Source organism: Trachymyrmex cornetzi, unplaced genomic scaffold, assembly GCF_001594075.2.
Source record: "Trachymyrmex cornetzi isolate Tcor2-1 unplaced genomic scaffold, Tcor1.1 scaffold414, whole genome shotgun sequence".
Lineage (NCBI taxonomy): Eukaryota > Metazoa > Arthropoda > Insecta > Hymenoptera > Formicidae > Trachymyrmex > Trachymyrmex cornetzi.
In genome coordinates, this window is record NW_017298897.1 from 129,381 (window position 1) to 143,195 (window position 13,815).

Consider the following 13,815-nt stretch of genomic DNA (forward strand, 5'->3'; position numbering starts at 1 on the left):
ATACTAATTACAAGTAATAAAACTGCAGACATGTACATACATAAAATTGGTAAACATATCATAGAGTGGTATCGGAATTTTATTAAGTTGAAAATTTAATAATTGATTATATTTTGCTAAAAAAACCTCATCCCAAAACAAAAATAAAATAAACAAAATAAAATTATAAATAGAACATTTTCAATTAACTATAATGTTCTGTGGAATGATCAATAATTATAAAATACTTATTTATAGTACTTAGTCAAAATAAAATTTGTGTTACTTATTTCTAAAATATTGTAAAAGAATTTCAATACTGTAAGAGTTTATTTTAATTACTCATTATTTGAATTGCAAATTTATAGAGCGACTTTACAACAGTACATCTTAAAATTTTTACAATTTATGCTTGATCAGGAAAGAGTTCGTCAAAAGTAAACTGTTTAACTATATTGTTTCCAAGGATAAGTATTTGTTTAGAAATTTGTGCTTCAATTGATGGTTTAACCTTACTGATAAATTCTTCTTCATTGCTGCCGAAGAAATTGCTAATAATTTCGCTCAATTGACTTGACTGCTTTTCGTTCAGATCAAATACATAGTTCAAGTTTTTAAAATCGAGCTTCAAGTTTATTTTTGATAGATATACGTATTTTTTATCATTTTTGGTTACTAGTTTCATGTCTACTTCTGCTTTTGCTCCTACGTCATCTGTACAAAAGAAAACAACATATTAAATACATATATTTACTAGCTCAATTGAATATAATCAAAATTAAATACAAATTCGAAACTATTCGAGCCTGGCTAGTTAGGTTAGCCAATTCGTTAAAAGAATTGTGTAATGTACGAATTAGCGTAAGCTAACTAGTCAAGCTCGAATAGCTCCGAATTTGTATTTAATTGGAAACAATTCAAACAACATAATTTGATAATATTAGTAAACAGAATTGCATATTAAATTTTTACGTTTATTAAAATAGATTTTTGTAACTTTTTATTTTATTTTAGTACATTAAATAAATACATACCTGCAGTAAGATAAATCGGTCCTTTATGAACAAAAGGCACCAGTACTTTTATATCGAAATCATAGGTACCGTTGAAACCAACGTGCTTGAATAACAAATCCATATTGAAATGGAGTTTATCGATATCTATATGGAAAGAATTTATAACAAAATCGCAAAGTCCTGTCATCTCTACATCTTTAACATATAATTTGGCATTATCAGTGTCAGAAATAGTTATTTGTTTCATAAAAAATGGTACAAGTGGTGGACTATTCAATTCCGGTATTCCTTTGCAGATGGGATCCTTTAAATTATCAATGCTGTTTACGATGCATTTATCGAGATTCGGATCTCTGCGACCACATACATGAATATAAGAGGCTGTAAAGAATATGAATTACTTTCACTAACTCGTAACTTTTGAATGAAATTATTAATTGGATAAGTCTACGTTAAACTATAAAATTCTTTCAAAATAATATACATTTTTTATTATGTGCAAATGGATTATATTAAAGGCCATTTATTCCTGATATGTGATTTCTAAACTATTTTAATATTTAAAAACGATTCTTAACGTATATATATAAATAATAAAAAATTGTTGTTTGTACATCCATACATAATGTTAAATAATTTTTTACAATATTTAAAACTTTTGTTTACTTTCATAAGTTATTGTGCATATTATATTCTACATTTACATAATATTATGTTAATAGAATATATTAAATATATTAAATATGTTTAATATATTCTATTAATAGAATATATTAAATAAATATATTAAATAAATTATATTAAATAAATTATTTTAAGTAAAACATTAAATTGAAATAAAAAATCTTATTATGTGAATTATAAAGATCATAATAATTCTAGCTATAAATAATTAGATTTAAATATTAATGAAACAAGTTTGCACACTCAAGGCTGTAATTATGCCTACATGCATACAGATTTAATTTCCATAATTCATTTGAAATTGATTTTTATTATTCAATTAATTTCTTTTACGTCTCTAAATATAGATATCGCATAAGTTATAGGAATCATTTCTAGAGAGCATGATATTTTAAAGAAGTTTAAAAGACATTAAAATTCTTTTGCTATATTTTAAAAGCTTTAAAAGCTGTTAAAATTATCAAAAAACATTAGATATTATCAAAACTTCTTATAAAACATCTTTTATATATCTTTTTTATATTCTATAAAATGTTTTTTAGACATTTTACATATCTTTTAGACGTCTGTTAGATGCTTTAAATTTATACAAATTAAACGAAATTATACTCCAAATACAGTTTATTTACTTTCTTGAAGCTCAATTTTAAAGGTTCATTTTCAAGTAAAGGTGTGCGAATCAGCTCGAATAAAATCGAATCGATTCAATTCGTTTTCGAATCTGAGAGATTTGAAACCGCATAGATTCGGAATTTCGAATCATTGGTGGTTCGATTTCAAATCACTCGCCTATTTTATTTGCTTCATTTATGCATGACTCTTTTCTATATCTTCTGTGACAAATCTTGTATCAGTGCGTACTAATTCTTGGTACGCGCGTATGCTTTTTCATAGATAAAGCCGCTCGGTTATACTTTATTACGATTAATTTATAAAGACAAATAATGCTATATATTTTTTGAAATGCTATTTATTTACTCTAAATAAATATACCTGAAGTAAAAGAACGAATTTAGCGTAGCAATATTAGTTTTAAATTAAATTTTAACTATAGAATAAATAATTGATAGTTCTCCTTTAAAATAAAATACATTGTAATCACGATTATTGTTTGTACGCACTTTAAATACTATTTTATGTAATAATTGGAATAGATTAATAAAAGCTAATTTAAAAATAATGAAGTATTTTCAATAACCTTCTAGATTTTTTAATAAATGAAAAAATAAATTATTTTTAATTTATAAGTATTATTAAAAAATAAACAAAAGTATACTAAAAAGCTGCTAATAAAAAATAAGATTCTTTTTAATACATTATTGTTATATTATTTAATTTTGTTGGTATGTATACCTGTAAATTTAAAATGACTTATTCCTTTTAACATAATTTTTCCCTTTTTTTTAGCTTTTAATATAAATCCAAAAAAATTAGAATCAAATTTTATTTGTTTTCGAATGAAAAAGATTCGATTCTATTCGAAACGATGCACAGTGGTCTAAATCAGTTGCGTAGCGCGAAAAAAATCCAAAAAAAGAATTTAATTTGAGTATTTTAAGCGCTTTATATTATTGTAAACATTCCAAAATATTAAAAACTATAAATTTTTGTCCGATAATGTTAATTTACAATGACGTATATAGTAAAGTAATTTTGTTTATGTTCTCGATCATTAACATACCGTCGCGACAGCTTTAATGGCGCATTATGAATCGTTGCTATTTATATAAGATGTTATTTATAATTTTATCGGAATGACTCCTAATCAGGTAATTTTTTAATAGTTTTTTATATTTGGTGCTAAATTTAATATTGATATTACTGCAATTATAGATTAATAGTTCAATGCTTATAACAGTAAACTTTTCAAAATCCGATAAAAAATTGTAGACATTTGCAGATGTTGAATTTTAGGTAAATCTCATTATTTTTTATCTAAAAATTTGTGCTGTAAAAATAAAATGCACATATGTGCGGTTTATAAAATTATTATAATTTTTTAGTAGAAGTATTCTAGGTGAAACATTTGGAAAAATATTCTTTTATAGTACAAATAGTTCAAGTAAAAGAATTTTGTATTTTAATGTAAAAGAAAATATAAATACAGATTTACTTGAAGATATATTGTTGAAATTTATGAAAAATGTCGAAGATCGTTAGAAAAAATGTAGCCACGAAAACGTTCAAATCTACAAAAATAGTAAATAGAATTTAAATTTTTAGATTTTGTCTATAAGTACACTGTAAAAAATTTATATGTTAAATTATATCATTAAGTCGCCGTTTCTCAAATATGTACACGTGTTATCTGATTATATGGAATAATGAATAATTTTTATTATATTCTGAGAGAGAGAGATAAAATCTAAAATTAACAATAAATGATATAAAATTAACAATAAATATAGTAGCGTTAACACGAAATTTGTACTTTTTTTTGTGCTATGAACTGCAATCAGACCACTAATGCAAGAATTTGAAATTTGATTCGATTTGTTTTCGAATATATTATCAAAAGTTTGATTTGATTCAATTCGACTTAACAAATGCTTGATTTGCCACCTCTATCTTCAAGGCATATCTTTTCGACTATGTTCAGTGCTACAAATGTATATGACTTATTGCATATATGATAGATCTTCAGCACTGACAGTGAATATTGGAACACAGCTTTTATTATCATTTTATTAGGACGAATAAAACAATCTCATAATGTTGCACTTCTTTTTTATACTGTTGAAGTAAGTATATAACATCCAACATATTATATTATAATAAGATATCAGCGCCAAGATTTTATGTTAAATATTTTTGAATTTTGCATTAAAACTAAAAGGTACACTTGGATTGAAATAGAATTATTCTTAAGTAAGAATTCAAGAATATATTACTTAAATTGACAAAAAGTTAGATATAACGTGCATAAATTTGATTTTAATTAGTTTAATTTTGTGATATTATTATTTAAAAAGAATTATAACTATTATATTACTTGGGTTACAATAGAAAGAATGAATGGGAATATAAAAATATGTACCATACGCAATTGTTATTTTAAAAAAATAATTTTACAACAGTTTTTCATTTTTCAAAAAGCACATGTATTGGACACCTATAATATTTTACTTTTTTTTTAAGTTACTAAATTACTTGCTAAAATATCTTGTTTGCATTAAAATTAAAGATCTAATTTGAAAAGGGAGTATCCCGTTTGGTTACAAATCGATTGCCTACAACATCGTTTGCCTACATCACTTTTATCGGCAATTCATTTGCGCACAAAAATTATTGCCTACAGCTCAATTGCCTGTATGTACTATTTTCTGTTTTAAAAACACGAATTCTCTATTTTGAAACAAATTCTCTGCTTTAAAAATACAAATTATTTTCATACTTAACCTTATAATTTTGAATCTGTGCAAAAGTATTTATAGGCAATCGGTCTGCAATAACATGTAGACAAATGTAATTTTGTCTCTGAAATTTTTATTTGTGCGCAAAAATACTTGTAGGCAATCGAGCTGTAGGCAATAATCCATGTAGGCAATCGAGCTGTAGGCAATAATCCATGTAGGCAATCGAGCTGTAGGCAATAATTTTCATGCGCAAACAAAGGGAGGATCCTATTTGCCTACAAATCGATTGCCTACGTTAATTTTACCTCACATTTGCCGAAAGTTCGTTTGCACACAAAAATTATTGCCTACAGCTCGATTATCTACATGCACTTTTGCGAACAAGTAAAAATTTCAGAAACGAAGTCACGTTTGCCTACATGTATTATTGCCTATATGAATTATTGCACTCAGAAAAAAGTTTTGTTGATATATGACCAACAAAAAGTTTTTCGTTGTCCTAACCAAAATTTAGTTATGCTAACAAAATTTTTTGTTAGAATAACATAAAAGTTTTTGTTAGTCACATATTCTAACAAAAACTTTATTGTCCTAACCAAAAATTTGGTTAGAATAACCAAATTTTGGTTAGAACAACGAAAAACTTTTTGTTGGTCATATATCAACAAAACTTTTTTCTCAGTGTGCTTATAGCTTAATTACCTACAAGCACTTTTACATACAAATTAAAATTTTAGACACGAAATCACATTTGCCTACATGTATTATTACCTACAGATCGATTGCCTACATCAGGCCTCTCCAATTTAAACTTTGAAGCTAAAACGCAAAGCCATCGATGCAAAAAAATAAATGTGCATTTACGTTTTAGTTCCGGAGCTCAAATTGGACAGGCATGGCCTACAATTATTATTACCTATAGTTCGATTGCTTGCATGTATTATTGTCTACAACTCGATTGCCTGCATGTACTATATCTTTGCTTTAAAAACACAAATTCCATTTTAAAATACAAATTTTATGTTTTAAAAACCAAGAATTCTCTGCTTTAAAATAAATTCTCTGCTTTAAAACACAAATTCTCTGCTTTAAAAATACAAATTGTTTTCTTATTTAACCTTAATTTTATATTTGTGCGTAAAAGTGCTTGTAGGCAATTGACCTATAAGCAATAATTCATGTAGGCAATAATACATTTAGACAAATATGACTTCGTTTCTGAAATTTTTATTTGTGCGCAAAAGTTCATGTAGGCAATCGAGTTGTAAGCAATAAGTTTTGTGCGCAAACGAACTGTCGGTAAAAGTAATGTAGGCAAACAATGATGTAGGCAATTGATTTGTAGGCAAAAGGAACCATCTGTCTCATTTGAGAAGTATTTCATTAATTTGTTCTTTCCAATTTCTCTATCCAATAATGAACTAAGACCAACGATATAGATTATTATTATTGATAATTTTATTAGTTTGTAATTTTTAATCCAAATTTTGTGTTTCAAATAGTGTAATAAATCTTTTTTTGTAGCATGGTGAAAGATATCTATAACACGTCACATAAAAAATTAATAAATGAAGAGCAGACTTTCAAAATGCATTTTGTCCAAAATTTTATTTTTTTAATTGGCATAATGTTTAGTGTTGAGAGACTCATATTTTAAGTTACTCTTTAGATGTTCTAAAAGCATTTCTACACCACCAATTTATGTGCTGAAAGAAATCTTGACATTCGAAGTGCATTATGTCCTTTAACTAGAGACAAACAAAAAGTATTTGTTTAACATTTTCAACAACTGTTTAGCAATTTTGTTGGACATTTTACATCTTACTGATTGGCAAATTGTTATTTTCTATAAGATGTGAAGTTTTCTTGTTGCTTCCTTTCTCACTTCCTGAAAATTATAAATTTTGGACGAAACGCATATTGAAAATCTGCTTCTCAAATGATAAATACTTTTACAAACTTACGTATTTCTGCGGCAGCATATGCTGTCATAAGTGCAAAAGTAAAAATTATAGCAAACATTTTTCAATACGAAATTTTTCTGATCTTTTAAAATGACTCGCGAGCAATTGTAATTGATACACGACGGATCTGAATCAAGACTAATCTACACAGATGCACACAGGCTCTTATATACCTACCACTTTATTTTAAATTGCTTATGAATTCTTGCTCTTTTTATAACAACACGTGCGTCGAAATATCGTGTACTTTGTCTTTCATTCGTTTTGTCACGTACACATGTTCATGTAATTACATGGAAATTGTGTAGGAGAATAATCAAGAAGCAAATTAATTATAATAGAGAATGAGTTGTAAAGAATCCGTTTACGGAAAGGAATCAGAAAAAAATCAGTACAGAAAGCAAACAATATTCTCGTTTAGGAGCGATTCGATGTTATAATTAGTCATTTCCTTGCTCTGTAGTCATTATTCATTCAAGTTTATGCTAGAATGCCATAGTCATCTAAATTGTATTCGCGTGTTACACTTAAAAATAAAATGGTACAAACAATAGATGTTTTCTTTTTATGGAATGAAACAGAAATTTATATTTCAATAAAAATTGATTACGGTACGAATAATTATTTTATTTAAATAAATATTCATTTTTGAAACATATGTTAATTAATATTATAAAATAATTTCTAGAATATATTATTCCATAAAACCGTTAAAAACGATATATAATTTATTCTAGAATTCAGAATAGAATTTGTTAGTTATAATGTTATAATGTTATGTGCTATATAATAAAAATAATAATTGAAGAATTATATAATACACATATACTTATATTAAAATTCATATGCATTTTGGCAAATAAAATTATAAATAATGCTCTTTTCTTTTAAATTAGTTTATTGATCATTCTGATCAAGAGAGTTTTAAAAAAATATTGTTCTTAAAAATATAGAATTACTACATTATTTTTTTATGTGACGTGCTATAGATATCTTTCACTATACTACAAAATATTTAGAATTGCAAGAATATAATTACAAAAATTGACGTAAGACATAATTCTTTCTTTGAACAAGCATAATATTGCTCGCTTAGTCTTTATTGTAAGTTTATATATATGTATTTTGATTCTTTTTTTATTATTTTTTTTAAACAATAATAAATTATTACACACAATAATAATGAGATTATCAAAATAATATTTATTATTCGATCAAAAATTTAACATTTACATTGTGAAAAATTTATTTTTCCTTTATTCTGATTTTGAGATTATGCTGCAACACAGTAGTACTTATGTAAGATTTAATTGTAGTATAATCATAATAAAACTTCATTTTTTTCTGGATTTTCCATTCGTATATATTACGTGGATGAATATTTATAGTCAATCTTTATATGGAATGATATTAAAATAAATTAAGTCTGTATTAAGAATATTTTATTTATACATGTATTAAAACATATATCTCTGTTCGGATCGAAATAATTGCAAATAATTTTACAAACTATATAGGATAAATCTTATTAAAAACATATACCCTTAATTTTAGAAAAAAATAAGAGTAATGTTTTTTTAAATAATCCGAAAAATTAGTAGGGACGCTTGCACAGAATGTAAAAGATCTGGGTTCTATATCCGGCCGAGGTAATATTTTTCGCAATAAGATCATTTTAATATATTATTCAGCGTTATTAAGACCTTTTTAAGATATCTATGAGCATCAAATTATTAAATTGCTAATCAATTTAATTTATGATTACTAGTAGTTCAATAGGATTTGCCTTTCAAACCCGAAAAATTAATTCGGTGCTTAATTTAAATGACTACATTGGTAGTACATACGGTATATATAAATTGATATGGAATATTTAAGCATTTAAGATCCAGCTTTACTGTTAAAGGCAATTATTCCTTATATAGTTGTGTATTCACATGTACAGTCCTAAAGACATTCTTTGTTTAATACTGTTTAAAAATGTTTCTATTTAAACAAAAATTTATTCGATATACACAAGTAAAGAAATACAAAGAATTTTTCCAATAAAAATTTATTTCAATATCATAGTTAAACGTTGTATTAACATTTAATCATTTCATAGATATCTAGTTTCGTAAAAAAAATTTTCTCCTAGAAGTATCTCGCAATATCAAGAATAAAATGCAAATACAAAGTTAAGAATGACAATTAAATTCTTCCTTCTTCTGAAAAAAGCAAATTGTATTTTTTTGTTGCGACTTTATTTCAATTCAAATTTTCCTCTTTATTTTACATCATTAATTACAGACAGACAACGGAAAAATCTTATTACAGAAATGATTTATTACTATATAAATTTGCAAACAGTGTTATTTACATAACACAACAAAAGTATTATTTATTATATAAACACTTAATTATATTTATATAAGTAATAAATATTCTCCAGTATAAACAGATTATCATTACAGAGAATCGATATTACGCAGAATTTAAAAAAAGTTTTATTAGAACGTGACAATTTTAATTATGTGCATATCTATATAAAATTAGGAAAGATCGGAGCTAATTATCATTGTTCTTGATTATTGATTTTTCGAAAAAAGTGGATACCTGATTTATATACATTAAATATTACATACGCTATAATATACTTACATCTTTTGGGTATTAAAAAAATATTACTTTCGAAATCATCAATAAATACAAATTAGTTATTCAATTCTAATGATACTACGAAAATGTGACAATTAGCTCCGTGTTTTGGATTGATCGTCATGTTCTAGGATCGGCAGTAACATCTTTATTATGAATAACACATATAAAAAATGCAATTTCTATTTTAATGTCATTTCTATATAGTAATCATAGTATTAGTACAAGTAAAATAGTTATTTTAATCATAAAATATGTAATTTATTTTTACTATAGTTTCTACATAAAAAGTGAAAAAAACATATTTATACGAAGTACAATATATTTCGTATTAGTGCGCATACGTATATGCGATGTGTATGTGTGTGTGAGGAGAACAAGGGAAGGGAAAGTGCGTCACAGAAAAAATAATTGCAGGGATCAAATAAACGAAATAACATAGAATCATTGTCGGATTCGTATCTTATAATTTGTCTGTATTTACATTAAAAATGACCCGATTATGATCGAAATATTTGTAATAGATTGCATAATTGTTATTAGTATGTTAGTTATTTAATCTTTGAACAGTATCATTAAAAAATATACCAACGGTAACGTCGGTCGGTCTGATAGATCGCTGTTGTGTTTTTCTACTAATTTTATAAGTTCTTTATAATAAAGAATGTTTGCTCAGTATGCATAGTATGTACATACATTCATACGCACCTACGCTTATACGTATATACGTTCATACATATGTACGTATGTACGTATGAATGTGTGTGCGTATTTACATATGAACGTATAAATGTATGTACATACATTCTTCATTATTAAAGAATTTATAAAATTAGTAGAAACATGACAGCGGTCTGTCAGACCGACCGATGTTATCATTGATGTATTTTTTCAATAATACCATTCAAAGGTTAAATAATTAACATACTAAGTTACTTTTTAAAAGTAACAAGTTACAGTTACCATTACTTAAGAAAGTAACTTTCTGTTGCTTTTTTAAAATCGACGATCACCAATCACAGCAGGCGGGTACGAGGGACTTTCTACCCAGCAAACACAAATATATCTCAAACATATGTAACTCGTACATAATTTTAATTTTTTGTATTTTGTATTTGTAAATGTATTTTGTATTTGTTACGTCTCATTTATAGAATGGTACATGGATGTAATTTAATTACATTTAATTTACATAATTATGTTATGTGCTAGATAACAAAGATATGTAACAAAATTATCATATTTATATCACAATATTTACGCCATAAAGCTGTCCTGTTGTTATAAACAGAGACATCTAATAATGACAAAAATATTATATAACGCTTTTGGTGTAAACTATTTTACATAACAAATTAATATTATATCAGCAATCTACAATCACAAAAAAAAGATTTTTCTGCTATGTGCTGATTAAGTTATAAACATTTTGACAATCAACTCTGTACGACAACTTAGTGTGTGTGTGTCTCCCCTATATAAGAATTAAAGAATTACTTATATATATGTATATAAAAGTAGTATTTTAATCGATTAGATACCAATAAACGATATTTTCTTCTTTATCTTTTTTTCCAACAAACGCTATTTCTTACTCTATGTGTTTCGAACTTAAAGTTACCATATTTAAGTAAAAATTACATTTCAAAATTATCTACAAATCATTAAAGTAATAAAATTGCCACTAAACGTATTCTTTCCAACTTCATATTTTTATATGAAATTTAATAATATTATTTAGCATTATACAGTTTTACTATGTTAAAAGATAAATTCAACTTACAAATGACGGTAAATATGTCAAAATATAAAGTTAGTTAAAAATGTCTAAGAACTGGTTGTTCCATCTTCGGATAAATTATGTGGTTATTTTTACCTACTGGATAAACAAAAAATAAAAGAATAAAATAGTATAAGACGGTAAAAGAGTAAGACAGTGAGTTCAAATTTACTGAAAGCTGGAACAACACAGTTTGATAACATTAATTTTGATTTATTTAAATATTGTAAAAACCATGACTCTGAATAATCTTGAAAGGATTTTAATCGCCAACCATTGTTTAATTAAGAGTTATTAACAAAATAGAGTATACAAACAAGTACGATAACATAATGATTCCCAAAATTCCAGACAATTCATGTTTCTACTGGAAATAGTTGCTCGTAACTATTGAAACGGGCTATATTGTTGAAAATTGATATTATTATTTTGGAAACTTTCTCTTCTATTACTGATTGCATAGCATAAATAACTTCTTTTTCATTGTTGAGTATGACATCGTTCAAAATTGTATGCAATTGAGTTAATTCTTTGCTGTCGTCATTAAACTTATATGTAAATGATTTTATGTGGAGAACGCTGTTTACTTTCGAACTAAATATATGTTTCTTGCCATTTTTGGTTATCGTTTTTAAATCTATTCCTGTCTTCATTCTTACGTTTTCTGCAGAAAATATTATATTATAATAATTTCAATAAAGTAAAATAATACTTATTTAGATTTTTTATCCTAAAAAAAGTTGCCTTCTCTCCAAATTTTCTTTTTATTCTAAAGTAAGATATTTTACCTGTAACAGACTCAATCCGTCCCTTATTCGCAACATGCACCAGCAAACGTATATCAAAATCATACGTAGTGTTCAGGTAAAGGTGCCGAAATAAAACCTCAACATCGAAGTGGAGTCTTTCAGAGTCTGCTTGAACGGAATTTACAACAAGATCACAAAATCCATATATATTCGTATCTTTAAGATAAAGTTTAAGATCATTTGTATCAAAAATAACTATTTTATCAAACATCAATGGCTCATTTGGTGGAATGTTAAATTCTGAAAATCCTGTGCAAATCTTATCTTTCACATTTTTTATGTTTTCTGCAATGCATTGATCGTAGTTGAGATCCTTGCGGCCACAGACATGAATGTAGGAAGCTATAAAGTATATAAATCATTTTCTATAACTTGCAATTTTAAATTAAACTGCTTATACGAAAGATTTATACGTTGATAATAGATTTAGAATTTTAAACAAAGCATCTTTTGAATTTTATAAGTTTTAAAATTTTAGTAAGTTATAAATTTAGCATTTAATGTATAACATAGAAGAGATCGCAAATTTATAATGTTAGAAACAAGAGAGAGAATGTATTTCTTATTTACTTACGTATTTCCGCTGTAATATATGTTGTTGTAACTACAAAAACAAAGACTTTCCAAATATCTAAAAACATTTTCCAAATATCAAAAAAATTAAGAAATGTCAATTTTTTTAAATTTACTTATTAAAGAATAACTTTATGGCAAATACATATTATGATTGATCTACACTAATCTATGTGAGCTGATGAAGCTTATCTGACACGACAGTGTCTCGGCGCTATATATATATAACGTAGACGAAGATGACTCAGACTTTTCTAAGTCAGGTGACTTGAGACACATTTTTTATTAAATTCGGTCATAATATCCACCTAAAAGTCACGAAAATGTTGAAAAAATTACTTTATATACACAGTAAAAAAGAAAATGTTAATCTTAACATGTCCCAGGAGGTCCACTCTAAATTTTAAATGAAAGTAACTAATTCGTCTTGTGTTATTTATTAACGAACTAGTAATGTTAAATAATTGACACAATACTTTACATTTATATTTGCTATTTTGACTTTAAGGGTGGTTTAAAACTAACATATAAAATAAGTAGAGTACATAGAAGAGTAGTTACAGTAACTCGTAAGAAAATGTTAATAAAACATCTTTGTTCGAATAATGTGAATGAAAAATTCTTAGATGTTAAATTGACTTTGAGATATATAGATTAATTGAAACAATTGTATTAAAAACACTCAAAATAATATTCCATTTTTAATTGACATACGCAATTGTTAAGTTAGAAAAGTGAATCTAACACATCAAAATGTTACAAAAATAATAACATATCAGTTGTATGTTTAATTTACATTGAAGTAATAATCAAAATGTGGTAACACAAGAAAAATTCTATGAACGCACGATTTTTTACTGTGTATTTAGAATTGATTATTAATGAATTAGGATTTCCTTATTGATTGATATATCTGGATTATTATGATATGGTCATTAATTACGCTTTAATAATAGTGATAAAAAATTCAGAAAAACAACTAGGCCAATTGAGCTTTTTAAATAATGAGACTTTAAC

General features: G+C 25.7%; 1 protein-coding gene across 3 annotated transcripts; it reads right to left on the reverse strand.

Moving 5' to 3' along the window:
* Nucleotides 1-276: 276 nt before the first annotated feature.
* LOC108764352 (uncharacterized) lies at nucleotides 277-12,982 on the reverse strand. Of its 3 annotated transcripts, none has more exons than XM_018512563.1 (3): nucleotides 12,800-12,896; nucleotides 1,014-1,376; nucleotides 277-693 (listed from the first exon to the last, which is right to left on the reverse strand). In XM_018512563.1, the coding sequence occupies exons 1-3, from the start codon at nucleotides 12,864-12,866 to the stop codon at nucleotides 386-388; spliced, it is 738 nt and encodes a 245-aa protein (XP_018368065.1). In that variant the 5' UTR covers nucleotides 12,867-12,896; the 3' UTR covers nucleotides 277-385. The 3 variants fall into 3 exon arrangements, with proteins under 3 accessions (XP_018368065.1, XP_018368067.1, XP_018368066.1); XM_018512565.1 differs by lacking the exon at nucleotides 12,800-12,896 and adding an exon at nucleotides 7,000-7,160 and having other exon boundaries at nucleotides 283-693; XM_018512564.1 differs by lacking the exons at nucleotides 277-693; nucleotides 1,014-1,376 and adding exons at nucleotides 11,610-12,080; nucleotides 12,205-12,567 and having other exon boundaries at nucleotides 12,800-12,982.
* Between the last annotated feature and the right edge of the window lie 833 nt (nucleotides 12,983-13,815).